Source organism: Drosophila serrata, unplaced genomic scaffold, assembly GCF_035046125.1.
Source record: "Drosophila serrata isolate PLE 108 unplaced genomic scaffold, ASM3504612v1 contig_228, whole genome shotgun sequence".
NCBI classification, from domain to species: domain Eukaryota; kingdom Metazoa; phylum Arthropoda; class Insecta; order Diptera; family Drosophilidae; genus Drosophila; species Drosophila serrata.
Window position 1 is genome coordinate 1,661,376 of NW_028257126.1, and position 19,045 is coordinate 1,680,420.

The following is a 19,045-nucleotide window of genomic DNA, read 5'->3' on the forward strand; positions in this document are numbered from 1 at the left end:
GCGGGGTCAACGAGGTCCAATGGAAGTTGTGTTGTGTCGCGACAAGGTGGTCCCATTCTTCGGGGTTCAAGGATACCTGTAATGTCACTAAAAAAAATGGGAAAAGGAATTTCATTTTAACAAAAAATGTATATTATTTCAAGGTAAATCCTGTAACAAAGAGGAAAATAATCTAATAAAGGCATTTAGGCAATTCTATTCATGTGAAACATATACAAAACAAGTTCAAAAATTGAAACTGTTTCGAATTGTAGGTTTTTAGAAGTTTTTTTTTTTATTATTATTATCCATAATTTTGTTTTTTTTTTTTTTACTTTTGTTACAAATTGAAAATGTATATGTATGGATAGGCCGAATGTTGGATGTGTTATGGCAGATATATGTACATACATATCCCCTATACAGTTTTCTAAATGTTATCTTGCTCCGCAAACAGAGTCAATATTGTTTACAAGTACATGGAGTTGTATAAATAATATTTATATATAGCATCTAAAATATACAAAAAAGGAACAATTTATGGCACCCATTGGCTTGTGATGTTCGGGGCTCAAATGGGAACTCATAAGTTGATTTTATTTGTTTTATTATAATAAATGTAAATCGATTTTTTTCATATTCTTGCGCTTAACATATAAGACATGATCTTAAAAGTTCAGAAAATAAAAATAAATAGAGAGTTTGAGTTCGGTTCGGTTATTTTATCTACGGGAAGTACGCACTTCTTGGCAAAAAGTATTCAGACCCCCCGGCGAGGGGGTTCGATCAGTTTTGAAAAAATTCAAACGTTGTTGGCGGATGTTGAGTCTGAGGAAGAGAATTAACTCCTCCTGCTACTGTCAGCTGATTTCCAGTATTCCAAAGCTAGATGTCGTCGATTTGGGGCCCCTTGTGATGCATTCGTTCTTGATGTTGTTCAGGATGTTCTTGTTGTTTTGTAGTTCGTTGTTTCGTTCGTTTACAAAATTGAGCGGTGAGCTGTAGACCGAATAAATATGCATTATTATTAGTAATACTATCCAAGGGATTGTTAGGTAAACATGTAATAATAATTGCAAATACATGGCGTGCAAAAGTTTTCTGCAAATGTTAAATACAATTTGGAAAGTTCTAAGACAGCTCTTTAGTTTGGGCAATATAAACATATGTGTGTATGTATATTTTGTTTAAGAAATCCTTTCGGAACATAAATTAAATGAATCCAAATGCATTAAATGTTATATATTGCCACAACTATAGAACTTAAATATTATCATCTATTGTTTGTTAACAACTCTACATGTTTGGGACAAACTAATAATAAGGCATACTACAGGACCACTTTTCCAGGGGATTACGGGGTGAACACTACAAGTCATTTGTGTAGTTTCTACTATGAACAAATTTGTCGATTACATGCTTTCGTTTCTTATTTTTTCTTACCAATTTGTTTCTTTTTACAAGTCGTTACATGTAATTTATGTAAAATTAAGTACAAAAAAATTACAGAATTGCTATATGATTGATATAGCGTCGCTTTGTTATTAGAGCTAAACGATTTTTTTTGTTTTGGTTTTCTTATATTTTTTTGTGATCTTGAATCTATATATTTTGTTTAGAATATATCCTCTGCCTCGGCTGTTTATGATAATTAAGATGTAAAAATAGAAATAATAATGTTAAATATTATTTTGAAAATGTATTGGGATAATAAAATTTAAGGAAACCATGAAAGAAAGTTTAATGCTTATACCCAAGATGGTTTGAATTTTTAAGTTGGAATTGATTTTTTTCTATCTTCAATTCATTTTAATATATCAATTTTCCTTTTCATTTTGTAAAAAAAAAACCATAGTGGACCTAAGCATTATCCTTTGGTTCTGATGCAAGTTCATTTCTCTCATGCTTTTATAGAAATTTTCTAAGTGCTTTCTAGGGGAGTGTGTTCCAATTCGAATATATTTACAATACTTTGTATATACAGCAGAGATCTTACCAATCCCAGCCTAGTCTCAAGATTTTGTCAAATTAGCTCCCAATAATTTTGATAATAATTTTCTCCCGAAATTGGTAAGACCAAAGGTGTGCTAAATCGCAGGAGATTTGAAATCTTGGTAAGTGCTGCCTAAAAGTATGCTATGGAATATTGCATACTTCTAAGCCTCTTTTAAAAAGAGATTTCCAATCAACTACGGTTTTTGTGAAATTATAGTATATATAGTAAAGACGAGTACTTACGGGTCAGGGGCCTGGCTGGGTGCTTGGACCACAGGTAGCGGTTCTTCACCGGCGACAGGTAGGAGTCACGGGCCACGGGGCTCGAGGCACGGGGCACCGAGGTGGCGCGGAAGGGCACCAGGTCGTCCACGTCCCACCAGAAGGGATCGCGCACGATCGAGGAGATCGGCAAGTTGGGGCTGGGGCTCAGCAGGTCCCTGAACCGGTTGCGGGGATGGAAGATCGGGAGTCCTGTTTTTGTTGGTGGCATTTTCAGTAGCATTTAGAGTTGTCAGAGATGGATGTGGTGGTGTAGTTGGTTGGTTGTGTATACACAATCGGATGTTGGAATCGGAATTTCAATTGGGTTTGTTTGTATTGTTGTTGCAATGTATACAAGAAGAGCAGAAAGAAAAATATTTTTTGTTTTTGCTATGTTTTTTTAAACTAAAATAAAAGTAAATCAAATAAAAAAAAACAACGCTTTAACAATCAACAATAATTTGATATTTTCCATGCGTATGTTGGGGTTTCGTTGTGGAAAAAATACCAAAAGGACATTTGGCGGGGAAAATGTTTGGTTTGGGAAAAATGATAAGGAAATGCGAAAGTCGGGGAAAATAGATTGATAGAAGAAGGGTGACAAGTGGATGTGGATGATGCAGTGGCGCTACAGTGGGCACATTGAAATGCGAACCAGTATATGAAGGTGTGTTTCTTCTGGTTTTCAATTTAATTCGGAATGCAAACTGATTTTACTGATGGTTAAACGGATTTTTTATATATTCTATAAGCTTTTATTTTATTTTTATGGTATATGAAAAAATAGTATGGTTTTTATCTGGATCTTGGTGACAAACAAGTGTACTAAATGTACAACTTGAACTCTGTAAAAGCAGCTATTTCCTTTAGAAAATCAATTTGCATCCGGGGACTAAAAGCACGGCGCTTACACTTCGGGCAACACTGTACTAATTTTGCTGATGCTGCTGGCAAACTCAAACTAAAAGCCAAAGAGTGGAAATAATTTTGACAAATTATATGGCCACACGTGGCGGGGGCAGACCGGAGGAGGCACAGTGGCAGGAACAGCTCGAACGCGTCCCGAAAAATATGGCAACAATTTTTCAACGCGCCCGCCGCCCAGTATGCCACCATTAGTGCCACAACTCCCTGCGTCTTCAAAGAAGCCGACAAAAAAACCACATCAAATGTTCAACAATAACACGCAAATTTCGTCTCTTCTTGTATCGGGACTAATTTGGAATTTAGGTGGGCGGAAAAGGAGTGAATTTTTGGATTTTTACCCTCAGCATCGTAGGCGACTTCAGTGGCACGGGGTCCCCAGCGACCGGCTTTGACGGGAGTGGGACTTGGCGAGCCGGCGCGCTCGAAAATACCGAGCGACCGACCGGGCGCATCGCCTACCGCCGGATCGGCCTCGGCGATCGCGGGCAACTTACTTTCAAAGAGCTCATCCAGCGGCTCCAGGGAGCTGGCGCGGAAGCTCGGCCGCGTGAAGGGGGCCAGGCTGGTGGCGCGGTCGAATACCGAGGGTCCGGCGCGGGGCACGCTGCCCTCGCGGTTCCAGTACGCCGGCGGGGGCACGTACGGCTCGCTGCCAGCACGGGTGCTGCGGGCGGGACGGAACGGCGAGGCCGAGCGACGAGCTGCAATTAGAGATTTAAGTCAAGGTAAGCAGGAGGTCTACAAAGGAGGTGTGTGCCGATCAGAGTCCTTGAAAGTACAGTGAGTTCCTAAGGAACTGGCAGGTTGAAGATCTGAATCAAAAAACTGGGTCTACTGGACTTTTTTGATTAACTGCTTAGGGTTTCCTCATAGTTAATGCAATAAACAAACCGAAATAGTCCTTTCTGCTTCAAAATCTATCATACTAACATTAATACCACTTAAAGGATTTCATTACATTATTGATTGTTACTATTAAAAACAACAGAAGCAGATTTGCAAATGCAAACTGTTCTCGAGATGTAAACATTTCGTAGGGTATAGCATTTTTATATATAAACAATTTCTGATCTTTTCTACTAGTTTCTTTAGAAATGGGCACTTTAAAAATTCACTTTTTCACATTGAAAAGATCTTCTTTACTGCATAGCAAAACTACGATTGAAATTGCAATACCCCCTGATTGCGTTTAAAAATTACAAAGATCTCTAGTCATCGGTTTATTTTAAAATTTAAATGAGTACTTAAAAGGCATTGCATAAACTCTGACAACCTTAATCCATACAATATAATGTATATGGAAAAGAATAGTAGAATACAATATTTACTATTTAGTGATTTATAGTAAATATGTAAATACAATTATTACAATTTCCTATCTTAATTATTATAATCGAACATACAAAAGTCTCCTCATTAAACTTGGTGAAGATTCTTAATTCAATTTGTTTGCTTTTCTACTTAATTGCATTTCTCTTTGACTGAAACCTTAATGTCCTGTACTTACCAGAGTAAAATCATCACCAAACCAACGATGTTTACAAAATGCTTACAATTGAAAGTGAACAACATACTAAACAAAATACATAGTTACAATTACACAAAACTGTGGGCACGAACCAATAGATACAGATACAATAATGGGAATTACAATTGGGATTCCATGTGGAAATCCTACAAGTGTCTGCCAGAGAACATGAAACATCAATTTTCAATTGGAGAATTCGTTAAATATTTCATTTTGAGATCGTATACATGTTTAGTTTTATAATTAGAGTTTCTTTAGAGTATTTTTGGCAGTTTATATACAGGCACCGCACAGTGTAATGTGAATTTCTATGCTTTGTTTTTAGTAGTGAAACGAGGGACTTGGACGAGATACAACAGCAAAGGGGCAAGGGTAGAAGACATTGACATTGACAATATTAATATCGATGGGCGGCGAGTGATGGGTTAGAAAATTAAAGACCAAAACAAAACGATTCGTTTCCGTTGTGAAAAAGGTGAAAGTTTCAAAACACACGTTGTCTGGATTGGAATTAAATTTGATATTTATTATTAATTTGGATGTTGGTTTCTCTAAAGTAACTCAAGTGTCATTTGTTCGGGTATAGCAGCTGCCAGTGGGCTACAGTGGGCTCAAGTAGTTGATTTAGCGCAGAAACTAGGCTCGTTTGGTACAGCAGCTGTTAGAAGAGAGGCTTAAGATAATTTGGGGATGAATGGGCTTTATTTTGTTGTTTAGGGACGAATGAGTTGATGGGTTCGTTAAAAATGTGTTTATTCGATTTATCGATTTTAAAATATAATTAATCGCTACAATTAAAATTAGAGTTCTCCCTTTTTTTATAAATGTTTTGTTGTTTGGTTTTATTACTTTTGTTGTTCTTGTTCTTGTTGTTGTTGAGTTTGTATAAGTTAATAATTAAAAAGTAAAGTAAAGCATTTGTATATTTATATAGATATATTATACAATGAAACATTTAACGAAATTTTCACTCGATTTGACTATTGCTTCGGGTCTGGGGTATTCCTTTTTACAGACAAATTAAGTTGATTACAATTAATCCTCGGCTTCCCTACGTATTGTTTAAGTTTAACAGTTTTTGCGTAAATTTACAAGAGTCTTACTACGAGCTAAGCAAACAAAAGTAGTTGAGTTTTCGTTAACGCTCAGCGCTTCAAACTTTTATAGCTGCAAAATATAGGGTTTAAACGATAGATAGTTTAGACTGAGAAAGTTGTTGAATCGTAACAAAATTGAGAAAAGTCTGCAAAAGTTAGGTGTGGCTGAATTTGAAAAAATTTCGTTGAGTTCGTCTGTAGATGTTTGATTCAGATTTTGATTTGCTATTTTTTATGTTCGTGCTTACATTTTGTAAATTAATTTAATTAAAATTCGTTGTTGTTGACGTTGTAGTGTTGTTGCTGTTGTTTACTTTCCTGCTGATGTTGGTGTTGGTGTTTTCTCTTTTTTTAATTTCTGGTATTGGTATTTAGAAAATGTCTTTGATATCCTTACCCTTGTTGAGCTCAGCCAGCAGCTTGTCCTCTGGCTCGTACTCCAGGGGCACCAGGGAGTTGGGGGTCAATGGCTTGTCCCTCAAGTAGAGACCATAGCGAGATGGGTATCTGCATGGGAATATATCAGAGAATTAAATAATTCCCTCCATTTGGGAAGTGGGTAAAGTGTACCTGCGCTCGATCTCCTGCATGCGCTTCAGATGATCATTCCAGGCCTTCTCTGCGTCATAGTTAGCTGGAACTGTCCACAAAAACACAAAGTCAGTTTAGAGGCTTCCGGAAGGTGTTCCCCCAAGCTTGTTAGGTTCCCAACAACGGCCTTGCAGCCAACAAAGCAACAACACACACAGATTTGCTTACAGAAAGTGGTATCTTGAAAGCGTGGGCTCACACGACGTATGCGCAATGCCGATACGTACGCAATCCCAGAAAGCAATGTTATCATAGCGAAAGCAGCAAATAGAAGAGAAGGGGAATCGGGAAATCAGTAAAGCGTTTTAAAGAGCAATATTTTCCGGGTGAGCTACGCCCAGTGCCAGGTGAGTTACGGCTCGGGTTAGGTGTTAAGTCAAACGGAGTTCATAGCAAACCCTTGGTGACACGATTGATGGACGATGGACTGATGGATGAATGCGACGCACCACAGAGAGAGAGAGCAACTGCTGATTGTTTAACGATTTTATTTCACACACAAAACACATACATATACATATATACAGATGTATATACTGACTAACAAATAAATCATACTCTGATCTTTCGATATTTTTTAAACTAAAAGCTACACACAATCCTGTTCACTAAATTTAAGTTGTCTTTTGCCCAGAGAGAACAACAAATATATATTGTATATATAAATACATATACATATATAGAGAGAGTGCGCATAAAATATCTAAAATGTATATATCGCTCGGACATATACCTATGTGTATTTATTTTGACGACACACACGCTTATGTATATTCTGAAACATTTATGAAAGAGAAAGAGAGAGAAAAAAACAATTGGTTAGTCCAACAAAAAAAACGGCGAAAAAACAAAAACTATAATTCGGGAAAACGGGGTACCAGGTTGAAGGTGGAATCGGGGTGGGGGAGGGGCATGAGGATCTGTTTTTCGCCTGTGTGCTAGTGTCTGTGTGTGTGGAAATTCGGAAAATTCGGAAAAGAGAACTTTTGGTTTCTGCTCATCGAGGGCCACCAGTCATTTGATCCCAGAGCACGCACCAAAAACTGAGTCGAAAATTCCTCTTATGTACCTGAATACACGGATATATAGAAAATTCAAAAGTTGTGCTCACGTGTGTGTGTGTGTATTGTGTCTATAATATTTTTTCTCTTATTTTGTTTTTGGTAATTTTTAAGGCCTTTTGCCAAAATCAACACAAACGAGTCGAAGCGAAACTTTCATTGACGTAATAGTATTTTGGCTTTTTGCGCTGGCATTTTTATTTTTAAATTTATGAAATCATAGCGGGTGCGCACACAAAGACTAAGTCGTAAAGGAAAAATCACAAAGTTATGGCAGATCTGAAATATTCAAGGTGTTGTCAAAAGCGTTTCGTGGCGCAGGCGTTGGTGAAAATGCAATTCTAAGATGATCGGCAGATGCGCAGTGATTGAAGTGACTCGGCTGAATTGATTGACTGAGTGATTGATTGATTGATGGCGCGTTGGAGCGAGGCAAAAAAAGCTGAAGAAGCTTGTTACGTTCGGTTCCACCGAAGCCTTAATAACCTTGCAAAACTCACACTTTTTAAGGAGGTATCATTATCTATATACATTTTTGATATCATTTAAACAGTAGTAGTTTTTAATACATTTCATAAATAGCTCACTGATTTATTTATTTAAGTTTTTGTTCGTCAAATATGGTTTATTTTTAACCAGAACTCTTTCCACTTATAAGTATTTTCAGCATTGATTGAATCTAATTTGGATTTAATTATATTAATTATTATTTTTAATACATTTCATAAATAGCTCACTGATTTATTTATTAAAGTTTTTGTTCGTCAAATATGGTTTATTTTTAACCAGAACTCTGTCCACTTATAAGTATTTTCAGCATTGATTGAATCTACACTTTTGAAATTAATTATCCATTAATTATCTTAAAGTTAAGACTTGCTTATATTTCTGTTGATATTCATTTCAAAGGGATAACTATATATTTTTAGGATAGCAACGTTTAGCTTGTTAATATACATATTAATTTAAAGCCGTATCATTACCAGCTTTGTAAACACATAGTTTTTAACTCTCTAGAGCTCTTTGGAACTATTATATCGTACTCAAGAAAATGTTATTCTTAGTAATTTGACGATTTTCTGTGATTTTTTGCAAGGCTATCGAATCGATAGTTAGGCGGGGATCGACTACAGACTGCGCGAAGGACTCGCAGGACTTACTTGTTCGGCTGTAGTGATGATCGTAGATGGCACGGGGCGAGTAGCCGTAGGTGTCACGGCTCACTGGCAGATATCTGTAGCCAGAGGACTGGACGCGCTCGTTGGCGGTGGCGGGCTCGTCGTAGATGCTCCTGTAGGTGGGCGAGTCCAGGTAGGAGCTGTAGGGGCGGGAGGCCCGGGGCGCCTCGTGGGCGCGGATATCCTCGGAGCCTATAAATAAAGGTGTTTGGATAACCGAGCGTTAGTCCATTGGCGCTAGAAATATTTCGGCTATTTTCACTATTTGGCTCAATGCCAGCGGGCAAAAAATAAAGTTGATTTCTATTTGGCGGTGTCTATCTATGAGTCTCTGCTTTGTTTAGAGCCTCGCCAGCACATATTCTACATTTTTCTCTCTACATACTTTTGGGTGGCGAAAAAGCTTTCCCAAGCGTATGATATGACACCTGCCAAAAGAAATAGACTATATATATGGGCCAAGCTATTTGTGTTGCTCACTGCTCAAAGTTTAATAATATATATATTATATATACATATGTATATTTCGGAACGCAATTGAGTGTCCCTAACCAGCTCGAATTTTGAATTCTTAAATAATCTATCACAGTTAAATTTGGTAGATAGCTTTAAAACACTTAAGCTATCCTTTATGTGCAGTTCCTCATAATAGATTTTCAATGTCCCTGCTGTTCGGCCTTTAAAGGATTCTCTCCTGTTTACTCACCCTTCAGGGACCTGATGTAGGACTGCCAGAATTTCGCCTTCTTGCTGGGGCTCTCATTGCGCCCAATCATTTCCAAATGGCTCTTGAACATTTTGATCGATTTGTTTTGGTTTGTTCACGAATATAATCGTTGAACTCGTTCGCTGCAATAGAGTTTGGGGGACAGAGACGTCTTTTTAGCAAATTTTCCAAAGTGTGAGTACTCCAATCTTATGTATTTCCCGAGAAAATGCCTGACGGCATCCACACGAATCCGAGTCGAATTCCCCTCGATTGATGCGATGATATCTCAGTTTGGTTTTTCGCTTGAGCGTTGAAAGTCTCTCGGTTCGAAAATAAACAGGCTGTGTGCCACTTTAGAGCAGTGCAAAGTTTATAAAATATATACATATAGCTAATATAATACCACGATCGGACAGCAGCAGCCACCGCAAGATCAATCTCACTAAAAATACATTTATTTTCCTTCGGATTTTGTTGTTATTATTCTTCTTGGGGCGGCTGCTTCTGGTTTGCTCAAATATAAAAATATTTTTTGTTGGATACAAAATTCACACTTCTGTGCTTGAGAGCTGGCAAAATCGTACATGTACATATATTCTAGATCGCTATATGTACATATATATGTATATATATTGTTATCTATATCTGTGTACGAGTTGCAGCTAAGTTTTCTTTTATTTTTAAATGTCCTTGAGTTGAATTCGTTCTGTTATGCTGGCTTTCATCGGAATTACTTTAGTCTCGAATAGCTGTGCATAGAAATTTCGAAATCAAATTTGAAAAAAATCGTAGAAACTTGAAAATTGTTTAAATTACTCCTAATTAAATTAAATTCAAAATTGATTTTGTATTGTTTTATAAACTTTTCACTTCACGCTCGAAGCACTTCGGTATCAAATGTCATTCCGTATGATCCTCTTATATAATCAATGTCTTTTGCTTTTCAAATTTCGGTTCATTCATAATTCGACCACATCATTTTCATAACTTTATCACCAGGTAATTGTTTTTCTCTTCACGACATTTTGCGATAAAAGCACTATTTATTCAATTGTAATTAATTTTAACATTTCGTTGATAAATCCTTTTTAATTTCTTGAGTCTCCATGGGTATTTATTATTCAGAATGCTTCGGGTTGGCTTACAATTTAAATTTACTCCTAAAAAATAGCGATCTATCCTCAACGAAGAATTTTTTCAAACTGCAAACCCCAAGAAAATTCGCCTCACCAATTTCCCTCGTTTCAGAATTTTGCCATTCCGTTTCGGCCCCAAAAGCACGGCGCATTCCTTTACGGCGTAGGTTGGCCTATCCGTGAATCTCTGTGTGAATCTGTCTGTGTGGGATGCGATGGGATGGGATCGGTTGGGATGGGATGGGAAAGCTCCGAGTGATCGAGTGATCGGTTATGGGAAAGCTTTCTGCCAGATCGTGTGAAATAGCCATAGCCACGGCCACCCATAGCCACCCATAGCCACCCATAGCCACCCATAGCACCCACTCATTCAAGACTCGTATCGCGATGACGCTCTGGCAATGATCATAAAAAGAAATCCCACGTACATATTCATATATGATCCAATATTTTGTTGTTTCCGAATGTCCCAAGGCATGTTTTATATTTTCGCTTTATTGTTTTCTGGCTTCCCGAATAATTTTAACTTTGCTCTCATTTTTTCCTATACCATCCCACATATATCTTCTCGAAAATCCAGAGTCATAATGTTTTTAATTTTGTTTTACTCATGTATATTTTATATTATTTGCTGCATTGCACTTGAATGGCCCAAAGGAAGTGCGTCAATTGTGGTATTGAATTGATCAATGAACTCGTTTCAACCATTAAATCATTTGCATTCATCCACATTGAAACATCACAAAATCTCAAAATGATTACTTTATATTTGGTATACCACAAAACATTGGTTATATGTAGATACATTTCAATATATGTATATAATGTTTATTCTTCTTGTCAAAGAAGATATAATTACTTTAATAATGAAATTGTAAATATAAAAATACAATACTTTTTAAAGTCTATGGCGGCATAAATTTCCGCCATTTAAATTCTTTCTATTTATGTTTACTTTCTCCTTCGGGTTTGTTTTTTTTATAATCGGAAACCCATTTGCACCTAAAGCCAACAAAGATAAATAAACACAAACCATCTAGTGAAATACAACCGTCAACTTTAAATTCCTACCAACAATTAAAGAAATACCTTATTTAAATCAATTTTAAGGCGATATTCAAAAAAAATAATAGAAATTTATCGTAAACTGTAGCATTAGAATGAGAACTTTGTTAAGAATTACAGGATAATCATGTACTAATAATTATTTAACATTTTTCCGTACATTTTTATACTTCCTTGACGGGATTTGACTTCCCACGTACTGCCCCATGATTGTTAATCTAAACACAAAATATTCTACAGAAATTCCCCAGAAAATGTATAAACAAAGACAGCGCAACGCCAACCTAGCCCGCTGCAATTACAAGGGGTTGAAGGGCAGATCAGAGATATTTCCCTGGGAGGGAGTATATATCCGGTTATTTATAGGAAACTTATTTTTTCATGGAGATCGAAGTGACCTTTACACTTGTGCACGCCGCTTCAATGGGCCTTCCTGGCATGTGTTTCGGTGGCTCCGTCAAGTCAAGGCCAATTGCAAGTGCATTGAAATGTTCTTTTGACCTTGTTTATCATACAATTGTATCCTTAAACAAACTTTCGAACGTCATTTAAACTTGAACTTGACTTTCAGTAGCCCAATGCGGTTTAACGAACCAGAAAGAGAATCGAAAATTTAAATAAAAAATGCACAGAAACTCTCGGTAAATTGGGAAATACCTGGCAAAGGTTTTTCAATTGATTCGGTGATTAAACTTTTACTTTCTGGCACACTTTTTTGGCTTCTCATGTGCTTGAGTTGAGCAACAATTTCAATTTATTTCACTTTCCTTTTTTTTATTTTTCCAATTTAATTTTAGAATGGCTTGCAGTTCAATTAGCTTTTTAAAATTTCTTTGATGTTGCGGTGAAGGGCACCCCGGATCAATGTACCCAAAAAAGAACTTGAATCCAGCTAAGAAAATCGAACAAATATAACACTTATATATATTCTACCATAGATTTACCTCTTGAGAAATGAGGTCAAAATGTAAGCTCATTATTTAGAGACGCACATGCCAAACAATGTCGAATAATTTGTCGTATAGAACGCCCCATATTTCATTGTATATTGTATGTGCACAACTCAATTATAAATTATGTACATTCACCAGAGGTGCTTGTTTTTACCTGTATTCCCATACAGTGCAAGGGTGTTACGACTTATTGGCAACAGAAAATGTATCCACTACATTTTATTAATTTATTAATAAAATAAGACAATGAATCTCGGAGGTTTTCAGAGTTGGATCTACAAGGTGGACACATAGTCGTAGTGCGCGCTAATTAAGGTTGTTGAAGTTTTTGTGTTGCTAAACTATCAACATTTTCTTGTACATTCCGCCATGAAAGTTGTAAACTTTTATGCTAGATATACCTTAATTTAGAACACATGTAGACATTTAATTTTTGGGTACCAAGTACCAAGACAGTCAGCACTGCAGCTTTCCTACTTATTCTTAAAAATTCCAACGAATAATTTATCTACATTTTATTACTCTCGCACTTGGTCTCTAATAAATCGCCTCCCCAATGTGAAGGTCGACTGTAATTTTCTCGAGTGAAATCAAATGAAACTAAACGAAAAGCGAATTATAAGGATTCTACAATGTCAGCGTGGCGTATGAGCAATTTGTTTTGGCCTCACCCAGCCCACAAAAGCAAGAAGAAATATTCTACAAATATAATTTTGAGTCATAGCAGATAAGCAAAAATAAATAAGTCTTATCCGTTTGTTTCAAAATTGCACACTTTTTATTTGCATTGATTTTAGATGCTCTACTCATAAAGTCCTCCCCTAAATCCTTATAAATGCTTTAAAACCATTTGGGTGTTAATTATTATATGAATTCAACTACTTTGCTAACTATCCCCTCTGTCCTATTTCCAGTCTCGTCAAAACAAACTTAACCTTTTAAAAAAAGAGTTCCTGTTTTTAGCCTGGGTCGTCATCTGGGGACTCATAAATAGAGCTTAATGGTCTTCGATGCCGCAGCCGAAAAGCTTTCCCTCATTCAAACCGAATATAAATACACACATAATGCGGCACTAATACATAGTTTTGCCGAGTCTATATATAACAATGTTTAACCTTAACATATAGCAGACACCTTCAAATGAATTTTTCTCGAAATATAAAAATAAATATGTGTACCCGATAGATCGTGTGGATATAGGTTCTCCTCTCGCATGATTTTGCAGCTGAAATCTGTATCTATAGTCTATGTAGTCTATGGCCAGCTAGGGTCTGATCGGCTCAGCTCAGCTCCCCAGAAGAACCGACATCGACCCACGCAAATGAACTTGAAAATTAATTGTTTCTGCAGCCCCACAATTGCAGATCGGGAGTGTTCCGGAGAAGGGGGCTACGAGAAGAATATATACATAGGCTCTACGTACATATAGTGAGCGATCTGTACATTAGCTCAATGCCAGCGGGGGATTGCTTTCCATAATTTATTTGGCTTTCAGACACTATATGCATTCTAAACGGATTTTGTTTATAATTTCATTAAAATTGAATGCCAGACTGGAAAATTGAGAGAGAAAAAAAGTATTTTGGCATATTTTCCTTCCTCTATTTTAGACGTTATTTTCCAAATAGAAATACTCTGCTTTCATCTTTTCTAATCCCCAAGGACACAAGGGTCAATGCAGTTAAGGCGACGAATTAATGTCTATTTATATGGAAATGGCATGAAGCTGACCTTGAATATTGTCGCAAAATTATCTGGTGATGGATTGAAGATGATGGCCAGACAAACTGGCAAAACGGGATGATGCTCTAATACTTGTGCCACTTTTTGGCTTATAAAGACAGAATATCGCTTTGCTGTCACTTTGCGTTAAAGCTTCGTCTTCTAAAAATACGTTCCGAAAGCCATTAACGGTTACTAAACGACCTGTCCGCAGGCCATCCGCTTGTGATTTACTTCCGCCGGAATATCCTCCCCCTTTTTCAGGGCTCAGATCATGCGTTTATCAATAGTCCGCTGACGTCACACATATACCACCCGTACATCCTGTTTATTATTTTTGACTCCCAGTGTATACAAATGAAAATATCCATTTTATTCTCGCTTTGCATTTCATTCATGAAACACAGGGGAAGACAAAGAGTAATAGAGATAGAGAGAGTCTTAAACAAATATGTAATAAAATATATACGCATATATACACAATTATACGAAGTATATGAATAAATATTACTCAATTCTATTTGGCCCACAGATGACAACACAAATGTGGACAATGTTTTGATATGTTTGGCACAAGTGTTTTGCCGTATAATTTTTTTATGGGGGTGTCTACTGATCAATGCCAAAATGCTAGAAGGTCGAAACCGAAAGTTTCTCTACATTTTGTGGGTTGCTTTCATTTTGGTATGACAGTGGCTGTATTTTTTTTGCCGTCTAATTTTTTAGCTTGTTCTTTGTCGTGTACTTTGGGTGTTCTTTCAACATTTCTATATATTTCTATAGTTCACACATCGTTGTATCTTATAGATATACATACATATATCACAAAGATTTATCTGAACGTTTATCTATGTATAAAAGGAAGCCAAGAAAATATACGATATACAGGAAAAAATAAACATAAAAATCGAATTCAAAACAGAAGTTGACGTCAAGGGATATAGCTTTCTTTGTTTATACAAAATTCCATATTTATTTGAGTTTGGAAAAACAAAATTTAAAAATGATTTGTAAACTTTATGTATATAAATAATTATACAAATATACTGTTCTTGTTTGTCATATTTATTTCCTGAAGAAACATGCTGAAATCTAAAGTATTAGACCAATTGCGTAGTAAGTAAATCCCTTTTGTTTTATCTTTAAAATAAACAAGCCTCCGAATAATGGTAAGGTATCATTATTTCCTATTGGACTTCTTAAAATAGTCTGAGCAATCTTTGAACCCGAAACAACCCCAGCTTAACTGAGTTCTGTGCCACTTGTCTTGGCCTTAAAATATCAACGCAACAAATTCTAATAAATGGGCCTGATATGCATAAATTTATGATTTCATTCCTGATTTGCCACCGGGCGATTTATGTGCAAAGGGATAATGGCCATGTTCAAAGCGCATGAAATGACTTTGTGACACAATAAATGGCAATAAACCATAAACAATCCGCACCGTGAATTATGGGTGCGAGCGGTAGAAGTAAGGGATTCTACAAATTGCCACCACCTACGAAACATACATAGACTGCGACTCGACATCGGTGACTTCGACTTGTCCTTGGCTGATCCTGCTTGCAGTCTTCCTGTAATTTGGTCGCAATTGTCAGTTGGTTAGCTGGCTATATAGCGTTGCGTGGCAGATCCCCAAAGGAGTGCCCGGGCATCAAAGTGCACGACTCAATTTCCAGTTGAGAAATTGACTTAGCTGCCAATCGAGACGAGCGTGTGTATGCGGCATGCATTCAAAGAAGGCAACATATGCTACCAGGTCCTATTCATTTGCAACGTGCCGAGGAACTTGGCAGTGCAATTTATTCTTAGAACCCAGGGCCAGGTGCCATTTTCTCTGAATGCAATTTAATTAGCCCAGATTCAAAGCGGGGCAAATAAATAGCAATTGTCCTTGCCGCTAAATTCTGAGTACACCTCACCTCAATGCGATAGAAGCTGGCTAAATTAACAGCTCCTTCGGGCCATCGGCAATTATGTTGCTCCATCCTTGCCAAGGATAATGAAGTTGCGGCCCATTTCTAAGAAAGAAAGCTTACTCCATCTTCCCCGACAAATGTCATCTGTATTAATGAATGATTAAATGGGTTTTATTTAGAATAAGTTAGGGGATTCTGCATTCGGTTCAACCTAAAGCCGCCCAGGAATGTAATGTAATTACTGCAACTAATTGAAAGTACTTTATGGCTTTTCCTATGGCGCTGAAGGCCAATTTGTTTTCTTTTCAGCAAACGGTTAGTCGAAGTAGAAAAGATTTAAGTGACAAAGACCACTTCATTCCTGTGCTACTTATGTTTAAATAGTACAAGAAGTTCAAGTATATATTGGTCATATGAATTTAATCAATTCTAAAGTATAAAAACATATGGCCAAAGTAATAAGGATGGGTAACAATACATATAACAAATAATTAAATTTGTATATGTAAAAAAATATGCTGTTGAGGCTTGACACATTTACTCAACATATCCCCAGCAACATTTGCTTTCAACATTTTGCTATGCAGTCCTCCATGATAAGTTTAAGTTTAATTAGGCAAAGTCTATCATTGTTTGAGGTTAAACTATAGCTTTCATACTTGTTATTTTCCATTCCAATTAAATATTTTTTAATAATCAATTTCCTTTTCATCTGTAAATGAACCAAATTAAAACCTCAAAACGTGCTACCATTTTGTGGCCCTGACACTGGTCCACTCCATTTCCCATTTCCTTCAATGTTGGTTTAAACCAAGAAAGAGGCGTTGAAAGCCAGGCGAGACAGTTGCCTCCGCGGATGAATTGGCAAATAAATGGATGGATCCGTTGACACGCTGAATCAACAGAGCGATGGGAAAATAATATGATTCGGGGAGGAGTGAAGGCGCCGAAAGTCTGCTGTGGTCCATGGAAACCAAATCAGCCATTAATTTTGCAATAATTTCATGGTCCAAGTGGGTCCAATGAATATCGGCACAGTTTTTGAGGGAGACTGAAACTAGCTGGGCGTGTATGTAATGCACAGTCATTCTGAGGAAGTTAATACATTTTATTGAAAAGTATGCCAGCAGGCCATAAAGAAAAGTCATTAAAAAAATCTGGAAGAACCGCAGAGGTCTTGACGGAAATGTATGTCAAGGATTTTGGATATTATTTTATGTTTTGTATGTTTCACTATATGCCAGGAATGAGACAGACACATTTCCAGTATATTTAATTAAGTTGTGACCAGTCAGAGTGTCAATCAATTGATTCCGGTCTATATTAGCAGGTCTCAGCCATCAATGTCAGCGAAGTGAAGCCTAGGAAGCGACGCCCTCTGCCCCAAGATGTACGGCCTGCTCCTGGAGAATCTCTCCGAGTACATCAAGTCTGTGTATGGCGAGGAGAAATGGGAGGACATCCGACGACAGGCGGGCATCGATTCGCCCTCCTTTAGCGTCCATCAAGTCTATCCCGAGAACCTGCTACAGAAGTTGGCCAAAAAGGCCCAACAGGTGAGTGATAAAAGCACAAGCACAAACAATGGTTAATCGTTATGCATTTTTAGTTATGGGAAAATAATGAGTTTATTGCATATCTTAATGGATATTTCTAGGAGAGTGTCTGGGACCTCCCTTAAGTTTGCAAAGTTTTGCTGTTTCGTATTGTTAACTATTTCATTAACTTTTGTTTAATTGGTATACTTGCAAATAGTTTGTAATATTCCCCAAGTTGAATTTCTACTATATCCTTAATAAGAAATTGTGTAACAAATTAGTAACCCGCTTGGATCCTGAACTTGACTTTATCGATCATATTTCGTCTATATAGTCTGGCAGCACGCCGGTATTTAATTTCATTGTATTCTTTTCTATTATTATTACTTGGTGTCTTACGGGCCACTTCATAATAATAAATAATAATTATAAAATAATATACTAATTAACATAAAACAATGAAACTCATAGGTTCTGGGCGTCTCGGAACGGGAATTCATGGACCAAATGGGCGTCTACTTTGTGGGCTTCGTGGGCCAGTATGGATACGATCGCGTCCTCTCCGTGCTGGGTCGCCACATGCGCGACTTCCTCAACGGACTGGATAACCTGCACGAGTACCTGAAGTTCTCGTACCCGCGGATGCGAGCTCCCAGCTTCATCTGTGAGAACGAGACAAAGCAGGGATTGACCCTGCACTATCGCTCCAAGCGCCGGGGATTCGTCTACTACACAATGGGGCAGATCAGAGAGGTGGCGCGCTACTTCTACCACAAGGAGATGCACATTGAGCTGGTGCGGGAGGAAATCCTCTTCGACACGGTCCACGTTACCTTTCAGCTTACCTTTGATAATCGGGCCTTCACCTTGGCCTCCCTGGCAATGACGAGGGAGGAGAAGCATCTGCCCATCAGTGCCCATGTGCTGTTCGAGATCTTCCCATTCTGCATGGTTTTTGGGTGTGTTTTATAGATTTATATATATATATAATATTCAATTTAATTGAGCTTTCTTATAATCCAGAGCCGACATGATAGTGCGCAGTATCGGGAACTCGTTGATGGTTATATTGCCGGAACTCTTGGGCAAGAAAATCACGGCCTGGTTCGATCTAGTTCGGCCCCTGATTGCATTCAAATTCCAGACTGTAAGTGTACAAAACATTGCGTAAATTAAAAAACAAAGAACATTTTTTTACCACCAGATACTAAATCGGACCAATAATATTTTCGAATTGGTCACGGTGGATCCAGTTACGGAGAGAATTGACGTCCAAAATGAGGATCTCCTTCTGCACGACGATGGCAGTGAGCCGGAGAAGTCACTTAGGCTGAAAGGTAAACCAAAGCGGCTTCAATAATTTATTTATTTTTGGATTTT

General features: G+C 37.4%; 2 protein-coding genes across 16 annotated transcripts in view; one reads left to right on the forward strand and one right to left on the reverse strand.

Annotated features, from left to right (window-relative positions):
* Window positions 1-19,045, forward strand: part of Gyc88E (Guanylyl cyclase at 88E) — a 39,523-nt gene that overhangs the window by 16,769 nt on the left and 3,709 nt on the right. For 3 of the 6 annotated variants that reach the window (XM_020957560.2, XM_086830036.1, XM_086830038.1), the window contains exons 3-6: window positions 17,455-17,683; window positions 18,137-18,624; window positions 18,689-18,812; window positions 18,870-19,002. In XM_020957560.2, the coding sequence (XP_020813219.2) occupies window positions 17,516-17,683; window positions 18,137-18,624; window positions 18,689-18,812; window positions 18,870-19,002 (913 nt within the window). In that variant the 5' untranslated portion in view covers window positions 17,455-17,515. The remainder of the gene's footprint in view (window positions 1-17,454; window positions 17,684-18,136; window positions 18,625-18,688; window positions 18,813-18,869; window positions 19,003-19,045) is intronic. The other 3 variants (XM_086830035.1, XM_086830037.1, XM_086830039.1) reach the window with 1 other exon arrangement.
* Mf (myofilin) lies at window positions 249-10,533 on the reverse strand. Of its 10 annotated transcripts, none has more exons than XM_086830041.1 (9): window positions 10,475-10,533; window positions 9,327-9,469; window positions 8,603-8,812; window positions 6,361-6,409; window positions 6,188-6,297; window positions 3,504-3,866; window positions 2,218-2,448; window positions 1,423-1,617; window positions 249-978 (listed from the first exon to the last, which is right to left on the reverse strand). In XM_086830041.1, exons 2-8 carry the CDS (start codon window positions 9,415-9,417, stop codon window positions 1,595-1,597), a joined length of 1,077 nt encoding a protein of 358 aa, XP_086686167.1. In that variant the 5' UTR covers window positions 9,418-9,469; window positions 10,475-10,533; the 3' UTR covers window positions 249-978; window positions 1,423-1,594. The 10 variants fall into 10 exon arrangements, with proteins under 10 accessions (XP_086686167.1, XP_020813208.1, XP_086686170.1 ...); XM_020957549.2 differs by having other exon boundaries at window positions 3,660-3,866; window positions 6,361-6,430; XM_086830044.1 differs by having other exon boundaries at window positions 2,218-2,643; window positions 3,660-3,866; window positions 6,361-6,430.

Coding starts and splice junctions, on each gene's coding strand:
- Mf (XM_020957546.2), bottom strand. CDS start 9,417: ATGTTCAAGAGCCATTTGGAAATGATTGGGCGCAATGAGAGCCCCAGC. Junction 6,431..8,602: donor TCATCACTACAGCCGAACAA/GTAAGTCCTGCG, acceptor TTTTGTGGACAG/TTCCAGCTAACTATGACGCA. Junction 2,449..3,503: donor AGTCGCCTACGATGCTGAGG/GTAAAAATCCAA, acceptor CAACAAAAACAG/GACTCCCGATCTTCCATCCC.